This window comes from Rhinopithecus bieti, unplaced genomic scaffold (assembly GCF_001698545.2).
Source record: "Rhinopithecus bieti isolate Rb0 unplaced genomic scaffold, ASM169854v2 scaffold_2314, whole genome shotgun sequence".
Taxonomy (NCBI): Eukaryota; Metazoa; Chordata; class Mammalia; order Primates; family Cercopithecidae; genus Rhinopithecus; species Rhinopithecus bieti.
The window spans coordinates 1,703,597-1,723,233 of NW_016803781.1; the positions used below are offsets into that span (position 1 = coordinate 1,703,597).

The following is a 19,637-nucleotide window of genomic DNA, read 5'->3' on the forward strand; positions in this document are numbered from 1 at the left end:
AGTGATCCTCCCACCTCAGCCTCTCAAGTAGCTTGGACCACAGGTGTGCACCACCACACTCAGCTAGCTTCTTTGTTTGGTAGAGACAATGCCTCACTATGTTACTCAGTTACTCAGTGCCTCACTATGTTACTCAGGCTGGTCTCAAACTCCTCGGCTCAAGCGATCCTCCCCACTCAGCTTCCCAAAGTGCTAGGATTACAGGCGTGAGCCACCGAGCCTGGCCTAAGTCTTTCTTTACAACAGATGACCTCATCACTTCACTCTGGTTTTCAGCAAGATCCTTTATTTATCTTCTGTTCCTCAACCACGTCACATGAATGCAGGTAGCTAGGTACCTGCGCGGGCTGTTGGTTTTGTAAACGCAGAGCAGAGTAGTCAGGATGTGTATAAATCATGCACCTCAGTGATTCTTTAACAAGATACTTAATGAGTAAAAAACTTCAGGTGTGTTTGAAATGTCTGCCTTTTCCTGCATTCTCGTGCCTGACAAATATCTGTGTAGACATTTTACTCAAATGTAGACATGTGCTCTTTGCACACTTGCTAGTACCTGCCTGGTGGTGCATTTCTACTGTGTTTTCTTTGGATGGTTGTACCTCTTAGAAGCTGTTGTTTTCCATTCGGGTCTAAACACTGGACCTGCACCTGCGACCAGCTGTATATTCCAAATCACTCCTCGGCTTTATAAATCTGACACTGCTCATACTATATTATTCAGAAAAGGCATCTCTAGTGTGGTTGGCTGGCTATGCTTTCACACATCAGCTAACACAGGCTATTTCTAGACTGAGTGCTTCAAACTGGTCTCCTGGGACCTTTTCCTTCAGGAAGAGATCCACATGTTCTTCACAGGAGACCAGAAAATCAGCATGATGGCCACGGGTCCTCTGGGCGTGTAGGTCTTCTCTGTCTCCTCACTAGCACACACTGGCTTGGGCCATCATCACGCAGTGCACACCTTTGTGCTGTGACAAAGACACAGGGCCAACTCTTCCACTATCTCCGAGTCTAGTGTTTGAACATTTATGTACAGACAAATAAATGAAAACAACAACAACAAAAAAAAAAACAAAACAAAAAAACCATAGGCAACAGAACTCCAAAGCAAAACAGAAACTTTGGTCAGATCTATTATTCCAGTTTTGCCGGAGAAAGGCTTTCCCCGAATGTCGCTGGGTGAGTAAGGTCTTATCCCCCTACAGCTCCTATAAGCCAACCTGGTGGTCTTAACGTTCATCGTCGTGGACTCAAAACAGCTAAAACTGGGAATTTTCCAGGCCCAGTGTGGCAGTAGGGCTTCTGTAGGCAGTGAGGTAAGTGGATCACACGTTCCGTGGCTGATCTGTGTGAGCCGAAGCTTGGCGCTGGGGGACACCAGCTTCAGCTTTGCAGGAAAGCCGTGTTTAGAGTAGCCTCCAGTCCTGCCGGCCCAATGCTTTTGCCATCAGGGACCTGACAAGGTTTAGGGTGAGGTGAGCGATGGTGACAGTATCCCTGGGCTGGACACTGTGCGCCATCCTGACCGTGTGTGGCAGCCTCTCCACCCAGCTATGAAGCCAGTCAGGTGCGGGAGCTGCAGACTGTCCCTCCGCCCTCGGGCGGCTGAAGGCCCCCCTGTGTGCCAGCATCAGCGGCCAAGTTCTCCAGCTCTCTGGTGTGCAGTTTTTAAGTTTAGTTTTTTTGTTTTTTTTTTTAAAGATGACCACAAGAAGTTTTACATTATTACATTCAGACAAATAACCATTTAGTTACTCTAGTTCAGAGCACTGAAAAAAACAAGTAGCAACAGAAGACAGACTTACAAGGGCTCTAAGTCTCTGGTCACAGAATCAAAGGAATGCGCTGTTAGGCCAGAAAGGAATCTCCGAAGCAAATGATTGGAAGGAAAAAAAAAAATCTAAGGAAATCCAAGCTGATAAGTTTCCATTTACAATAACCAAAGGAAAGAGGGACCCGACACGGTATAAAATCCCAAATAAGAGCTTTCCGCTGAGGCAGGTTTCTGAGCATGGAATCATAACACTGGTAGGGTCTGGACCGGACCACAGTCTGCCCGGACCCCGCCTCGGCCCCTCTTGCCGACTCCAGCACAGGAAATGCTCTCATCGTCCTGGAGCAAAGATGAAATCAAGGGCCTGCCGTTCAGCCGCTGCGACGTTTGGATGCCACAAATCCACCATGAAAACCACCCGAGGGCCATCCTCTGCTGAACCTGGGGGGAAGGAGGGGTGACAGGAGAGGTTCAAACCACCCTGGAGCCAGGACCCAGGATCCAGGCAGGGCTGGACCCTACGTGCTCAGCTTTGGGGCAGAGACCCATCCTGTCCCTCGGCTCGGATCGGACCACCTCCTCTCTCACTGAGAACAGAAACCTGGCTTCATGGGCTTCTGAGCAGGGTGGACAAAAGGAAATGGGGAGATAGAGGGATCTTTAAGTGGGAATTTTTAGGGCAGTGAAACTCTTCTGTATGATACCGTCAGGGTAGGTCTGTGTCATTATCCATTTGTCAAAACCCACAGAATGAATGGACAGCGCCAAGAGTGAACCTTAATGTCAACGATGAACTTCAGGTAATAACAACGCATCAATACTGTGTGTGTGTGTGTGTGTTACGGGGTGATACGAAGGGGCCTCCCTGGTACTTTCTGCCTGATTTTTTTGGAAACATAAAACTTCTCTAAAAAATAACATCTATTCATTGAAAAACAAAATAATAAGGAAGCAGGAAAGGCAGCCACTCACCTTCATGGAACGCAGCATGCAGGAAAGAGTCATCAAAGAGAAGGCAGCGCCCTTCTGCCCAGCACTGGGGCTCTCCCCCCACCACCAGCTCACAGCCATTTGGAGTTTTCAGACCTTGTAGGAAAACCAGAGAAAGGAAAGTGAAGGCAGGCAAGATTCAGGGAAGGCCAGGAGGCAGGGGGTGATTTGCCTTAGTGAGAGTTTTTGACTTCTAAAGCACCTGACCTGCCTCCCCGGCTCTGGAGCCCTTGCTATGGTCTGAAGGCTTGTGTTCCGCAAAATTCCTATGTTGAAACCTGACCCTGAGGTGATGGTGTTAGGAGGTGGGGCCTTTGGAAAGTGATCAGATCACGAAGGTGGGGGGCGTAATAAATGGGAGTAGCCCCCTTATAAAACAGGCCCAAGGGAGCTTCTTTACCTCCTTTCACATCTTTTTTTGAAACGTGAGTCTCTGTTGCCCAGGCTGGAGTGCAGTGGTGTGATCTCAGCTCACTGCAACCTCCGTCTCCTGGGTTCAAGCGATTCTCCTGCCTCAGCCTTCGGAGTAGCTGGGAGGCACTGGAGTAGCTTACAGGCACCTACCACCTCACCCGGCTAATTTTTTTTGTTTTGTTTTGTTTTGTTTGAGACAGAGTCTCAAACTGTCTGGAGTGCAGTGGTGCGATCCTGGCTCACTGGAACCTCTGCTGCCCGGGTTCAAGCGATTCTCCTGCCTCAGCCTCCCGAGTAGCTGGGATTACAGGCACCTGCCACTGTGCCAGGCTAATTTTGTAGTTTTAGTAGAGTCGGGGTTTCACTATCTTGGTCAGGTTGGTCTTGAACTCCTGACCTCGTGATCCACCCGCCTTGGCCTCCCAAAGTGCTGGGATTACAGGCATGAGCTACTGCACCCGGCCGAATTTTGTATTTTAAATAGAAATGGGGTTTCACTATGTTGGCCAGGCTGGTCTCGAACTCCTGACTTCAAGTGATTTGCTTGCCTCAGCCTCCCAAAGTGCTGGAATTACAGGCATGAGCCACAGCACCCAGCCTGACATCTTTTTTTTTTTTTTTNGGGTTCAAGCGATTCTCCTGCCTCAGCCTTCGGAGTAGCTGGGAGGCACTGGAGTAGCTTACAGGCACCTACCACCTCACCCGGCTAATTTTTTTTGTTTTGTTTTGTTTTGTTTGAGACAGAGTCTCAAACTGTCTGGAGTGCAGTGGTGCGATCCTGGCTCACTGGAACCTCTGCTGCCCGGGTTCAAGCGATTCTCCTGCCTCAGCCTCCCGAGTAGCTGGGATTACAGGCACCTGCCACTGTGCCAGGCTAATTTTTGTAGTTTTAGTAGAGTCGGGGTTTCACTATCTTGGTCAGGTTGGTCTTGAACTCCTGACCTCGTGATCCACCCGCCTTGGCCTCCCAAAGTGCTGGGATTACAGGCATGAGCTACTGCACCCGGCCGAATTTTTGTATTTTAAATAGAAATGGGGTTTCACTATGTTGGCCAGGCTGGTCTCGAACTCCTGACTTCAAGTGATTTGCTTGCCTCAGCCTCCCAAAGTGCTGGAATTACAGGCATGAGCCACAGCACCCAGCCTGACATTTTTTTTTTTTTTTTTTTTTTTTTTTTTAAGATACAAGGTCTTGTTCTGTTGCCCAGGCTAAAATGCAGTGGCTCCACCATGTTCACTGCAGCCTCCACCTCCTAGGCTCTAGAGATCCTCCAGCCTCACTCTTTTGAGTAGCTGAGACTATAGGTGTGCACCATCATGCCCAATTAATTTAAATTTTTTTTTTTAAAGATGGGGTCTTGCTATGTTGTCCAGGCTGGTCTTGAACGCCTGGCCTCAAGCTATCCTCCCACCAAAGTGTTGGGATTACAGGCAAGAGCCACTGCTCCTGGCCACCTCATTTCACCAGGTGAAGTCACGGTGAGAAGGTGTTGTTTCTGAACCAGAAGCAGGCCCTCACCAGACACCAGATCTGCTGGCACCTTGATCTTGGGCTTCCAGCCTCAGAACTGTGAGTTCTACATTTCTGTTGTTTATAAGCCACCATCTAGATCCTCACTGTGCTCTTGGCAAAAATTCATTCCTTCGTTGGCTTCATCTATTCTGGGTCATGGATTCCTTTGATGAAAGTCACAGACTGACATTTGTACTACACTTTGAAGCCCAACCAGGGGACCCCCAGAAATCGAGGGAGGTTGGGTTTAGAACCCTGCCTTACCCAGTAACTGTGTTTACTGTAGTCTCACCTCTAGGACTATCTCAGTTATGATTAAAGAATCAAAGGCTCACACAGTGTTCTCCTCTTTGGGTTCTAGCCTTTTAATCCATTTTGAGACTGGAGGATGGCATGCTCTTTGTCTGCCCTCATTCTGGGAAACTGGAGGACACTTCTAAGGTAATGGCTGAGGTTCAAGAGGAAACAGACTGGAACATTTGTAAGAAGCCGTATGCTCGGCCAGGCATGGTGGCTCACACCTGTAATCCCAGCACTTTGGGAGGCCAAGGGGCGGGCAGATCACACGAGGCCAGGAGTTCGAGACCACTCTGGTCTCAAACATGGTGAAACCCTCTCTCTACTAATAATCCAAAATGAGCCGGGTGTGGTGGCAGACGCCTGTAATCCCAGCTACTTGGGAGGCTGAGGCATGAGAATTGCTTGAACCCAGGAGGCAAAGGCTGCAGTGAGCCGAGATTGCACCACTGCACTTCAGCCTGGGCGAATCACACCACTGCACTCCAGCCTGGGCAACAGAGTGAGACTCTGTCTCAAAAATAAAAAAAAAATTAAAAAGAAGCTGTATGCTTCAAAGGCCAGTGGGGTCTGGTTGGAACACTGCCATGTGTGACTCTCAATCACACTTTCCAACGCAAGGGTCTGCAGAAACACTTGGCCCCCATCACTACCTTGATGTCCAGAAAAGAAGGGGCCACCGTGGCTGTCTGGTGATTTCAGAATGGGTCTGGTCAGCCCAACAGCTCTAAGGAAGGCCCACCCAGGGGGAAGCAGAGTCCTGGAAGAGGAGGTGGGATGGGTGGTGGTCTCGTCTGTCTTCAGTGACTCACTGTAACCACAATGACCCTGGGCAAGTTGGCATTCCCCTGATTGAATGTCCTTTAGCACAAAAATGAAATAGCTTTCCTTCCAGCAGCCAGAGTATTTTAATGTATTCTTTGAACCAGAAATAATGGTTCCAGGAAGTACGTTCAGAGTAATAATTCAAATAAAGAGGCCACATGGAGGAAAGAGAAGGACAGAGGACTTGGGGACAGATGAATGGTTGTGACCCTTATGTGCTGTGTGACTTTGGGCAAGTCACTCAGCCTCTCTGAGCCATACCCTCCTCATCTGTAAAGAGGGGACATTAGCATACTGAACCTTCTAGGGCTGCTATGGGATTTTATCCTTGTTACCAATAACTGAAGACCTACTGTGTCTTCCTACTCGGCTTTGTGCTAAATACACACTTTACAGGCATCACTTCACCCACTTTCCAGATGGGGTAACTGAGAAGTTAAATGACCTGCTAAAAAGTTACCATTTAGTTTTGCTGAGTCAACCTCGCTCCAAAGAACAGGCTGTTATAAAACTGGACATGATGATATAAATGCTAGTTGTTATACTATTAACAGAAGAATTAAAGTGATTGTGGATTTTTCTTTATTATTACTCTTTTTTGAGATGGAGTCTCGCTCTGTCGCCCATGCTGGAGTGCAGAGGCACGATCTCAGCTCACTGCAGCCTCTGCCTCTCAGGTTCAAGCGATTCTCCTGCCTCGGCTTCCCAAGTAGCTGGGATTACAAGCGTGCACTACCGTGCCCGGCTAATTTTTGTATTTTTAGTAGAGATGGGGTTTCGCCATACTGGCCAGGCTGGTCTCAAACTTCTGGCCTCAAGAGATCCACCTGACTCGGCCTCCCAAAGTGCTGGGATTACAGGCTTGAGCCACTGTGCCTGGACTGATTTTCTTGTTAATATGTGTGATGGTTAATACTGAGTGTCAACTTGATCGGATTGAAGGATACAAAGTATTAATCCTGGGTGCGTCTATGTGGGTGTTGGCAAAAGAGATTAACATCTGAGTCAGTGGGCTGGGGAAGGCAGATCCACCTTTAATCTGGTAGGCACAATCTAATCATCTTCCAGCAAATATAAAGCAGGCAGAAAAACAAAAAAGTGAGACTGGCCTAGCCTCCCAGCCTATATCTTTCTCCAGTGCTTGAAGCTTCCTGTCCTCAAACATCGGACTCCAAGTTCTTTGGTTTTGGGACTCGGACTGGCTCTCCTTGCTCCTCAGCTTGCAAACAGCCTATTGTGGGACCTTGTGATCGTGTGAGTTAATACTTAGTAAACTCCCCTTTACATATATATATAATATACATTATATATATTTATATATCCCCATTTATATATATACACATATATAATATACATATATACACACACATATATACACTGAGAGTTGAAACATATTAGGGTCCTCTTAGAGGGACAGAATAGGATACATATATACACACACACACATAATATATACATATATACATATACATATATATGTGTATATCTGTATATATGTGTATATCTGTATATATATGTGTATATCTGTATATATATGTGTATATATTATATATATTATATGTGTGTGTGTGTATATATATCCTATTAGTTCTGTCCCTCTAAGAGGACCCTAATATGTTTCAGCTCTCAATGCGCATTTCATTAAATCAGCTGAGACTGCTCATCCTGACAGAAGCCATGATTTCCCGCTATGGTTAACAGCAGCTGGAGGAGTTAGGGCTGTAAAGACGCCCAGATGGAGGGCCTCACAGGCTGCGTTTTCCTTTTGCGTGTGCCCCTACTGACTGGTTCAGGTGGTGAAGGCCTTTAGGAATGGGCAATTCTCTGCAGGGACAGCCACCCCGGGGTTTCAGAAAGAAGCTCCCCTTTCTCTGGGCCATGAAATGATTCATCGCCACGCGCCATGGTGCAATAGAAAAATGGCCTGGCCTGCTGGCTCGACACCCCCCTGCTTCTCGTTCTCCGCCTCCCCTTCATTCTGCTCCTGCCCCCATGCCTGCCTGTTGCCCACAAACAGCTTAGTTGGCAGAAGAGCTCAATTCTTCCCTAAACAGATCATTCCAGTGGCTCTTGGGGACAGTGACAGGCCCCACACATGGCCTCAGATAGTACCATATGCTCTTCTACGGCTCAGCGTTTGCTGCTCTGTCCCTAGCGAGCCCTGAGGAGGCAGGAAGGAGGTTAGAGAAAGGGCTCTGTCCACCGGCGGCCCCCACTCTTCAGGCGGCCGGCAACCGGGCACTCAGGGTGGGCAAGGGGAACATGAGTTGATCTACTGTTACCATCCAGCTAGACCACCTAGAAATCTGATGACATGCAGAAAAGAAACACAAGAGTCTAATTGTGCTTCTTTAGCTAGAATTTGCTGAACATACTCATGCATTTTCATGAAGTGTCTGCCTCCCTGATAACATCTGCCTGGTGAGTTTCAGAGGAGTTTCAGAGGTGGTTTTCTGGAAGTTTGCGGCAATGCAGTTGGAATATCCCAGCATTGTGTACGATGCTGAGTGGGGGGTGGGCCTGAAGCTGTCCTGTGGTCCCATATGAAGTCAGGACTGGGTTGCCACCTCTAGAAGTAGCTCACAGCAGGGCTCAGCAAATATGTCTTGAACAAATGGGCTGTGTTAGTGAGGAGCAGTGGCTTCAGTGTTTCGCAGGGACAATTCCATCAGTCACAGCTCAGGCAGAAGGCAGAAGAGGAGAAAGCATGGGCATTTCAAGAGCACAGTTCTGGAACCGCAGGTGCCTCCACCTTCATTCAGCCAGGTAACCAGCAGAGGTGTGGCCACCAGGTACGCACCAGGCTTATCCTGCTTCTGACCTCATTCTCTGGACTCCCTCTCTGTCAACACACAAGGTCACGTAACTCCGACACACCTTTGTTTCCTTCCTGGGTGGATACTAATGTGGGCATGACAGTGTAAAGAAGGAAACGCTGAGAAAACCCAACCAGGGAGCTCTCCTTGGCCACGGACAACAAGCCACACCACAGTGGGACATCTTCCAAGAAGGTTTCCTGCCATCTACCGAACATGGAGGGCCTACTTTTTCTGGCAAGTACCTAGCTGGGCTGAGAAGGAAATGACAGGCCACAGGCCACGGTGTGAGCCAGTGTGGGCATCATGTTTTACACACACACACTCATGCATGCATATCGTACAGATAAACAACAAGCATTAATCTACAGGAAGCAGACCCCAGATTTTCCTTGCTACCATCGCTTCCTACTCACACCTGTTTGAAATTCTACCACATCAGTCCCCAAATGCCCTTCCCCGATGTCATTCTGAAGTTTTAAAACAGTACATAAAGGCAAACCTTTCAAAAGAAGAGCATCACTCCCCCTTGCCCACGGCCTCCATTCTCAAGCCTGGCATCAAGGGCCTCTGAGGTTTGCTCCCACCTGACCTGTCCAACCTCAGCCCATACTACTGGCCTCCCCAGCAAGCCTAGACCCGGCTTCCCCTAGTCCCAGGGGACGACTCCACTCCCTCGCTCCACCCTGGTGGCACCTGATTTCTGTGTGGGGATCCTCCAGCATCAGACCCACCTCCCCAGGACACCCCTCGCACAGCAGTTTTGCTAATGACCATCACCTGGATTATCATCCCATCACTTAGATTAGCTTACTGTCCACTGCCCTCTACCTGCCACGCATTTTACGCATATTACTTCCCACTCTTCAAAACAGCCCGCAAGTGGGAATCATGATCTCTGTTTTAGAGAGGAGAAAACAGAGGCTGAAGGAGGTTCAGAGCCCTGCCCAAGGTCACTCAGCAAACGGGGCGAGGTCAGGACCTGAGTCCAGATCTGTTTGCTTCCAGAGCCTGTTCCTTTCCCACTGTTTCCTGGGGGTAGGGTCCATGTCTTATGGATCATTTTTCACACGGTCCAACACAGTCCTTGATAACAGCTACTAGCTCCCATTCATCAAATGCTGTCACGTGCCAGGCGCCCTGCCAAGGGGCCATGTAAGATACCACTCATTGAATCCTCTCAACAATCCTGTGAAGTAAGTAACATCTCCCCATTTTACAGAGGAAGAACTGAGGCAGAGAGAGACTCAGTGACCTGCTCGAAGCCTCACGGCTGACCGCTGACCAGGAATTCAGGCCAACTCCCCCAGAGCCTCCACCCAGTCCACCCTTTACTCTTGAAATTCCTACCATGTCAATTGCTCAAATCTAGTTATATTTCTTTCTTTTCTTTCTTTCGTTTTTTTTTTAACGCAGTGACATCCTCCATCCAAACCACATCTTACTCAGAATCCCCACACAGACAGCAGGAGAAGCAGAGCTGGTAAGGGTGAAGAGGGCTCGGGGCCCCCAGCTCCGGCTCCTTCCCAGGCAACCCTGAGGCTCCTCTGCAGAACATGGTTATGAAACTCCTGCTCCAACCCATGCACCAGGTTCCTCCGCTGCTCTTCCTTCCTCCCTTCTGAAGCTGAGGCAGCGTTGTGAACTTTCTAAAGCTGGACGCTGCTGAGGCTCTCTGCACACTCTAGTCTGGGATGCTAACCGGTGATGCCACCATCCCACAGACCAGCTTTTTATCGCCACTCACCAGGAATAAGGCATTCTGTGGAACTAATATCTCCATGACCAAGTTGTTTTAAGCCTACTTTTATTGAATGCTTGCTCTATTTTAGGCTCTGTGTGCATACATACTTTACAATACACGTTATCTGATTTGATCCTCAGAATAACTCTTTAGGGGAAGATCTTTTTACCTCCACTTCCCAAATGATGAAATTGAGGCTCAGAGAGGTGAAGTGACTTGCCTAAAATAGCACAGCTCGTGGTGGGGCCAAGATGCAAACAAAGGCCGTCTAACTCCAGCCTTTGTTTGCAAAACCACAGTCACACACACAGTATACATACAATCAATTTTCTCAGAATCAGAGTAAAAGAAGCTTAGCATTAAGGATCATTTCATCCTTGATGACTGCAAAGGTGCTTAAGTATCTTTCACAGCCTCCTGGACATCATTATGAACCTCGGTAATCATTTTAACAAGTCTTTGGCTCTAGAACGACACTGTCCCCATATGGTAGCCACTAGCCGTATGTGTCACTGCTATTTAAATTAAAATTTAGTTCCTCAGTTACAGGAGCCACGTTTCAAGCACTCAGTTAGACACATGTGTCTAGTGGCTACCATTTTGGACAATGAAGATGGAGAACATTTCTGTCACTGCAGACAGTTCTTTGCACAGAGCTGCTGTCAGAAATTAGGTTTGCACCAATCACAAGATTTCTTTTTGACTCAATCTCTGCTGTCAAAATTGTTTACATGCAATTCATCAGTTTTTGCTAAAAGTGAAAAATGCGAAAAGGCACAATTCTGACCATTTGAGCTTTCGCGATGTTTTGATTCCCATGAGTGAGAGAGGCTGAGCTTGCAAATGTGCATGCCGGGAGACCCCCGTCCCTGCAACATACCTAAATGGCATCGGATGCGGATGTTGGTGGGTCCATAGTGCTCCGTGATCACAGTCCCAGGGCTCAGCACAGAGATGCACGCGTTCCCAAAAACATTGTTCCCAATACAGGTCCGAAGGCTCCCGAGCAAGCGGTACGTCCGTGGACACTTCCTACAGTTCCTGGGAACACAAACCCCCTGATTGACCAAGTAAAAGGTGAACCACTCCCCGCTGGGGGTGCTGTTCATTTTCCATCCTTGCGGGAGGCTGCAGTTTGAGAAAGCTTTGTAGAGGGTCTCAAACTCGCACAGGATGGTCTGGAAGTTCCGTTCCAGCACTTCCACGTCATGTTTCTGTGCATCCCGGGAGAAATAGGGCGTGGTGGGCAGGTCGGGTAGGAAGAAGACCTCGGGCTTCTGGATGGAGGGCCGGCTGTTGAGGTACCGGCCCTGCTCGCGGATGCCCTTGTGGATGCGGCCCATGCCGGACCAGGAGTAGCGCTTAGCGTACTCCTGCAGGTTGTGGTACAGCTTCTGGTTGAGACCCTCGTTGTGGGTGCAGCGCACGCACTCGGGGGACTGGCAGTACACATAGCCATTCTGCAGCCCGTTGGCATCGGCAGCCTGCATGAGGGAGTTGACGGAGACGTAGGGCCGGGGCTGCTCCCTGCCCACGTGATAACAGTACCACACAAACAGGACCAGGAGGCAGGCCACAGTGATGACAGCGGTGGTGTCGCAGTCCCGCACGGACTGGATGCCGGTGGCGATGCAGTCCCTCAGGCCATCCAGCGACCAGCTCCAGGCCACCAGCCACTCGAGCGACATCTTGGGGGAGTCCTTACTGGGGGTGTGAAGCAAGGTCAGACAATCAGTCCTTGGAGGTCCCAAGGGCGCCCACACCATGCAGATTAGCGTGGGGGGGAAGGAGCGGCTGGGGCAGGGGGAGGCATGGCTGCCACCAACCCTCAGATCCTGCCAGGGGCGGCATTGATGAACGACAAGGTCGGCCGTGCCCACTGCTCCACTTCTGGCAAAAGTCACTGCAGTGGGGTGGAAGAGGCTGGTTTTTGTCACATTATCAAGTGCTGTGAAAGGATTTGTTTAGGAAAACCAAACCTGGGATGGAAAAAAAAAAATCAGCGTAAATTTTACACCTGGAAAAGTCCTCAAATGAAATGTAAAGTGTTAGATCATTCTGTAGGATCCTAGCTGGTGCGGGTCACACTTTGCAATCTTGTGTATTGCCTCCCCATTCTACTGCCACCCCCATTTCCCAAAAGGCCAGTAGCATTTCATCTGCGTCAAGTACTGCTTATAATTACAGCGGTCCCATCTGCTTTGTGCCCGCCATAGGAGGTGCTATTATCCCCATTTTACAGATGAGAAAACTGAGGCTCAGAGAAGTAACGTAACTCATAAGAGTTATACAGCCAGGGCGGGGACTCAAACACCATCTGACTTCAAGGCCCATGTCTATCCATTTTGCTGCGCTATTTCATCATAGGTATTTAATCAATGCGTATACTCCTGTAATTGCTGTACCTTTAATTCCAAAGAATCCTGGATTCAAAAGCATCTTAAAAATGGCAAAAGGACTTAAAAACTGCATATTCTCCATTTCACTTTCTCTTTGCAAGCATTTCATCATCCTTATTTCATTCTGTTGCCCTTCTGACAGGTTGGGCTAATACCAAGTTGGAAGAGGAAGTGGGCACTCTGAGGTCATGCCTGCGGCAGACAAAGGGTGTTTTCTGTCTACCCACTTGGAGACTACCTACTGGCCTCACCCACAGGGTCATGAAAGGAAAATAAGGGAGGTAGAATGACAATAAAAGCCCTTCCAGGTCTCTGCCTCAGTTTCCCACAGCCGACAGCATCTCCAAAACAGCCAGAAATGCTTTGCTACTTACCTAGCTGGGGGTTAGGGCCAGGGCCCAGAACCCTCATTGTCCTAATAACCTAAGAGGGCCTGAATATCATGCTGCGTAAGTCTTTAAAACCCCAGCCATGTTTCCCAGCATTCTCCAAAACCTTTTGTTCATCCTGCTTCTTCTAATACAATGAGAACAGCCAGGTCTCTGCTTCTACAAGTCTGGTACTCAAGGAGCACAACGTAGAATATTCCTTTTGTACTCTACGCTCTCACTTCTCTCTCAGAAATATGGGAGGGCAGCTTAAAAAATGGAAAAGTTGTACCCTCCCTTTTCCCAGGGGACTAAATTTGGCCTGAAAATTCTTGCAGCGTCGTAGCAGAGAGGAGCCAAATGAGAGATGGGCCCAGCGAGGATTCATCCCAACCTTGGGCAGATCACTTCTCCTAAGTCTCAGTTTTTCTTTCCTTTTTTTTTTTGACAGAGCTTCACTTTTATTGCCCAGGCTGGAGTGCAATGGCACGATCTCGGCTCACCGCAACCTCTGCCTCCCGGGTTCAAGCAATTCTCCTGCCTCAGCCTCCCGAGTAGCTGGGATTGCAGGCGTGTGCCACCACGCCTAGCTAATTTTGTATTTTTAGTAGAGATGGGGTTTCTCCATGTTGGTCAGGCTGGTCTTGAAATCCCAGCCTCAGATGATCTGTCCACCTTGGCCTCCCAAAGTGCTGGGATTACAGGTGTGAGCCACCATGCCCAGCCGCCTCAGTTTCTTTATCCGTGAAATGGGGTTCATGTTCATCTCACTGGATGAAGATGAATGATGGCGGATGGACAACGATCAAGTCATAATGAGCACCCAATATATGCAGGCGATGGCTAGGATGGGTGGCATCCCATAACAAGTAGCCGGCATTCCAAAGGTGGGGCATGGGAGAAAGGTATCGCAAGACTCAGAATTCCAACAGTTAAAGGTAAATCCTCTTGTTGCCACATGTGTCAAGCGGATTTTTTGTCCCCAGACTTGCTAAGCTAAAAATGAAAGGGAAGCCTTAGGTGCTCATTAACTGCCTACTTGCTTCTTCCCAGTTTCGGTTGAATAATCACTTGACTATAATGTTTAGTAAGTCAAAAACACACATGCTGAATATTCATGGAAATTTTTTATGTTTCTAGGAAAAATACAAGAGTGGGGAGGTTAGAAGCTAAATTGTTGTTGTTTTTTCTTTCCCACACGTTCTCAATTTCTTCTCAGATTGAGGAGACGACGAAAAGGCTATGACTCACTAGAGGTTAAGAAATCCCTTCAGCCCCCTGTTTCTCTCCTTGTTAGACCATAAACTGGCAGCTATTACCTCTTTAGGAAAACGAAAGAAAATCCAGATGAAAGATGTTTTGTTTGCAAGCCACCTCCCAAACAGAACCCCAGAGTTCCTGAAATTCAGTGTGAAACGATCATCTATGTGACGCCAAGCACTTTTACTAAAAGGATTTCCCCCACCACTGAGCTAAACCCCTAACTGGAACTTTTCAACTGGGTTTGTCAGGAGGAAAGGTTTTTTTCTTAAATGTTCTAAGAGTGAGATGGTGACAATTTAACAAGCAACTGTAAAGTGTGAGTTCCCATCAGCCCTGCTAATCACTTGAGTCAAGCAAAATGCAGACACAAAAAACAGTGGATGACGGAGAAACCTCTCCACTGGACACCCCAGCCCTTACCCTCTTCTCAGGAAAGCCTCCTTCTGTACAGAGCCAGCCATGAGCCCTCCCCAAGGCCGAGCTGTAAGCAAAAGAATGTAAAAGATTCTGAACCCCAGCTTCAGACCCTCCTTCCGAGATCATAAATAGCACTGAGAGCTCAAGTGAGGACTTTTCATAACTGTCAGTCACTTTTAGTCAAAATATGCCTATAGGCCCCTGCATCCAGAGGTGGATTTACAAGCTCAAAGCTGAACTGTGACAATAAAAGAAACACTTACATTTGTAGAGTGACTGGCAGTTTATTAAGCACAGCTTCAAACATTTGATCCTCACAGCTACCCAGTGACAACTCCCCATCTCCCCAGTGGGGAGGGGAGAGACTCTCTTCCCTGACAGCTCCTTGCCCAGTGACCACAGTAGCTCCCAGCTTCCTTCACGCATTTGTTCACTGTCATCTGTGTTATTTCTGTCCTCATCAGGGATGGGGACATCTCACCGCAGCTCTGCACTTTAATAATATGCAACCCCAGATCTTCCAGCTCAGTTGACTCTGGGGAATTGAGTTCAAATCCATGGCCAGTTGGAGAGCAAGTCCAATCCAAGACAACTTCTGACACCATGAACACCTGGGAAAGCCGGTCTCAGGCCTGACCTGGTCAACCTACTTCACATGTCCATTCCCAGAGGCTGCCCAATGCCAAAGAGTGTCTGCTCACCCTCAGGATGAGACCAAGTCACCCTGGAAGCCCCCCAGTGAGCAGCACAGCCCTGGGCAAGGTGTGTGATGCATGTCACCCTCTCCACTCAGGAGCCAGAGATATGCCCTGGGGCCAGCCCTTCCCGGTGCAGACCTGGGGATCTTCCCTCTCTTGGCCAGCTTCTCAGCACCCACCTGCCCTGGAGAGTGGGGAAGAGGGGAGGGCTGAAGATGGGTTAACACAGATGGTGACCACCAGGAGTTCTGGAGAGGAGGGGGATGGGACGATGGAAAGGTGAGTGTTGCTAGGAAAAGTGGGCGATCAGCTCACGATTGTGGAAGGAGGTTTATGGCGCCTGGTAATTCGTGGGACAGGGGAGGAGGGTCACCACGTGAAATATGGGAAGTGGGTGATGCTGAGGTCTGGGGGAGGGGGCCAGGAGGTGAGGAAAGAGGGGTCACAGGGGAGGAGGCAAATGGAGGAAGGGACCACGATGGGGCAGGGAGGAGGAGAAGCAGGAGGTCTAGGGAGGGTGATGCCCGGCTCCGAGGCGGCGGCACTCAGCACGTACGAGCGCTGGCCTCGGCCGGGCCAGGATGCGGGCGCCCGGGTCCCGGAGCATCCTCGGCGGGGGCGGCGGCGGCGGCGCCGGGAACGGAGGGCCGAGGGCCGCGGCCTGCAGCGCCAGCACTCCCGCCTCCAACCCCCTCCCAGGGTCGCCGGGCCCGCGCAGCCTCCCCCCAGCAGCCCCCGGAGACGAAGCTTAACCTGCGCCCGGGCCGCGCGGCGGCACTGCCGGGACCGGGGCAGGAGATCCGCCGCCCGAGGGCGCGGACCCGCGGACGCCCCTGCCAGGGCCCCTGCCGGGCCGCGAGCTGATGCCCGGCGCTGCCCAGCCCACGCCGCTGGAGCCAGGAGCCGGAGCCCCAGCCAGCCAAGCGCCCGGTGCCCCCGCCGGTGCTCCGAAGCCGCGTTCGCTCCGCGGGCCGCGAAGAACAGCCAACTCCACAATGCTCGCGCGCTGTGGCGGCGGGAGGGGGCGCCGGAGGGGCGGGGGTCAACGGGGCGTGGCCGGAGGACCCCTGCACACCGGCACCCTGCGCTCGCGCTGCGGGTAGCACGACCCAAGGCCGGGCCGCCCAGCTCCGGAGTGTCCCTGGCATTCTGCGCCCCGAAACGCAGCGCCGCCCAGCCGAGGGATGCGCGAGCCGGACGACGCAGTGGTGCAGTCATTCATACATAAAGACTCCCGCTCGCTTCCTCCCGCTCTTCGTTTTTCGCTCTTCTCTTGTTTCTCCCTCCCTCTGCTCTCTGTTCCTCTCTGAGCTCGCCTCGTGCCTCCATCTTTCTTCCTTTTCATTCTCTTTCACTTCCCGCGACTCACTTCCTCTCGCCCTAACGCCTTCTTTCTTATTTGATGGAGCTCAACAATGGACGTTCTGAAGCCCTTCAGTCCTTGAAGAAACCCGCAAATCAAACCGATTCTTAGTCTCATGGAAAACTCATTCGCTCACGCTCACAGTAATGATGGGCCAGGCCCTGGGTCCCCGTCCCTGCCCTCCTGCCTGAGCGATGCGCGCGGCTGAGCCGCTCAGGAGGCCCGTCCATGCCCTCAGTGAAGCACCCTCATAGCGCGAGCTCTGTGACCTCAGTGACGCCCCGCTCTAGCGGGCGAGGAGAACCCTCCACCCTCCTGGGTAGGGTTTGGAGGCGCGAAGTACAGGCAGGACGCGTTGTCTGAGACTAGGCGGAACTCATAGCTGCGATGATGGTCCCAAGGAGGATTGCTTGAGAGGTGACCGTTTGAGCGTAAGACCTGGGGATAGACAAGCTAACAGTGGCTACGGGATCGTTTAAGGGGCGCCAGGGAAAGACTGCATGGGTGGGTTCTGGGAGCAAGATGGGATGGCCCGCCCACAAATCCATCTGTCTCTGTCCAGACCACACCTCTTCTGCGTGTCCGCAGAATTTATACTCTAACATAGGCCCAGGAAGCCACCCTCAGAATGCCTCTGTCCCAGAATCTCATTTCTCATCCTTGATCCCAGAACCCGCACCTGGTCCAGTACCCAGAACCCACCTCCTCCTTGTCCAGAAAACCCACCTCCAACCCTGGTCTCCTAGAACCCCACCTCCTCCCTGTATCCAGAACGGTACCTACTTCTCTGTTCCAGAACCCCCACCATCCTGTACCAGGATCCCATCCTCCAGTCCATGTCCCAGGACGCACCCTCCACTCTGTCCCACCAACCCCACCGTCCTCCCTGTTCAGAAGCACCGTCTCCCCTGTTCCAGAACTTACCTCCTTTTTTGTTACAGACCCACCTCCTGCATGTACCAGAACCCCACCTCTCACCCTAGTCCCAGAAACCCACTTCCTCCTGTCTCAGACCCACCTCCTCCCTGTTCCAGAACCCACCTCCTCCCTGTCCGCAGCAACTCAAATCCTACCTGTCCCAGATCCCACCTCCTCCCTGGCCCAGGACCCCCCTCTCTCCCTGTGTCAGGTACCCACCTCCTCCCTGTGTCAGGACCCACCTCCTCCCTGTCCCAGGAGCCACCTCCTCCCTGTCCCACATTGTACCTCCTCCCTGTTCCAGAACCCACCTCCACCCTGTGTCAGCACCCACCTCCTCCCTGTTCCAGGACCCACCTTCTCCTTGAGACAGAACCCACCTCGACCCTGTTCCATAATCCACCTCCTCCCTGTCCCAGAACCGGCCTCCGCTCTGAGACAGAACATACTTCCTCCCTGTTTCAGAACTCACCTCCAACCTGTCCCAGGACCCACCTCCTCCCTGTGCTCTAGAATCCACCTTTTCCCTGTGCCAGAACCCACCTCCACCCTGTTCCAGAACCCACTTCCCCTCGTTCCAGAACCCACCTCCTCCCTGTTCCACAACCCACCTCCACCCTGTTCTGTAACCCACCTCCACCCTGTTCTGGAACCCACCTCCTCCCTGTTCCGGAATCCACCTCCACCCTGCTCCGGAACTCACCTCCTCCCTGTTCCGGAACCTACCTCCTCCCTGTCCTGGAATCCACCTCCACCCTGTCCCAGAACCCACCTCCTCCCTGTCCCGGAACCCACCTGCTCCCTGTCCCAAGACCCACCTCCACGCTGTCCCAGGACCCACCACCTCCCTGTTCCAGGACCCACCTCCTCCATGTTGCAGAACCTACGTCTACCCTGTCCCAGAACCTACCTCCTCCCTGTCCCAGAACCCACCTCCACCATGTCCCAGAACCCACCTCTCATCTCTGTCCCAAAATCCACCTGGTCCCTGACCTAAGATTCTGCCTCTACTGTGATAACCTAGCATCCACTCCTCCCTGTTCCAGAACTCAGTTTGTCATGTCCAAGAACCCACTTCTTCCATGTCCCAGAATACACCTCTCCCATGTCCCAGAATGCACCTCTTCCACGTCTTAGATTATACTTCATCTCTCATTTCTCCCCTTTTCTCAACTCCAAAAGAGGAAGAATGTTTTTTCTCTTTTATTCTACTAAAATAAACCGAAACACATACATTGGGAAACCATAATATGCACAGATTTGCTCAGAGTGTGGATAATCAACACAGGCATCAAATTTAGAAACATTAAACGGGATGTCTCTCTTCACTGTCAGCCTAAGAGGGGTTGAGCCTGGGTGGGGTGGAGAAAGTGGGGTGGGGGGTATTTGACTCATCTCACATTCAGAAAGTTGCTCAAACTTAGAATTCTCCAAAGGCACTCATACATTCAGTCAAAGCATTATCCTGGCAGGTTTGAAAAAAAAGATATTTTTATATTGTACTTGTAAATGTGTGTTCCATTCCTGGACCATCTCATTTGTACCGTATTATGAATTAATATTGTCTATTAATCCTATAATTGTCCTTGACCAGTGCAATTACATGATATCTGTAGACCACTGCTCTGCATTTGTTAGTATTTATTTGTTCAATGGCAATATTACCATACACACAATTTTGTTAACCCCGCTTACTATTTATTCATCTTTTTAATTAGCTGGGAGTCTCAATAAATGGAAATGACCTGGGCCTCTGTCAACCCCTGGGAGACCCTAGTTGGTGAATTCTGCAGAAAAGGGTATCCATGCCTTTCAGAGGGGGATTTTGGGTGAGAGCT

The 19,637-nt window shown here is 50.4% G+C and overlaps 1 protein-coding gene across 1 annotated transcript; it reads right to left on the minus strand.

Moving 5' to 3' along the window:
* Positions 1-264: 264 nt before the first annotated feature.
* On the minus strand, positions 265-16,493 carry ASPHD2 (aspartate beta-hydroxylase domain containing 2). The gene is made up of 4 exons (XM_017853092.1): positions 16,272-16,493; positions 11,254-12,352; positions 2,747-2,860; positions 265-2,215 (listed from the first exon to the last, which is right to left on the minus strand). Exons 2-4 carry the CDS (start codon positions 12,137-12,139, stop codon positions 2,106-2,108), a joined length of 1,110 nt encoding a protein of 369 aa, XP_017708581.1. The 5' UTR covers positions 12,140-12,352; positions 16,272-16,493; the 3' UTR covers positions 265-2,105.
* Positions 16,494-19,637: the final 3,144 nt, after the last annotated feature.

Excerpts from the sequence above, each read along its gene's own strand:
- ASPHD2 (XM_017853092.1), bottom strand. The coding sequence starts at position 12,139 with ATGGTGTGGGCGCCCTTGGGACCTCCAAGGACTGATTGTCTGACCTTG. Across the intron at positions 2,861-11,253 it reads CCGCATCCGATGCCATTTAG|GTCTGAAAACTCCAAATGGC; the intron begins GTATGTTGCAGG and ends TTTTCCTACAAG. Across the intron at positions 2,216-2,746 it reads GCATGCTGCGTTCCATGAAG|GTTCAGCAGAGGATGGCCCT; the intron begins GTGAGTGGCTGC and ends CCTTCCCCCCAG.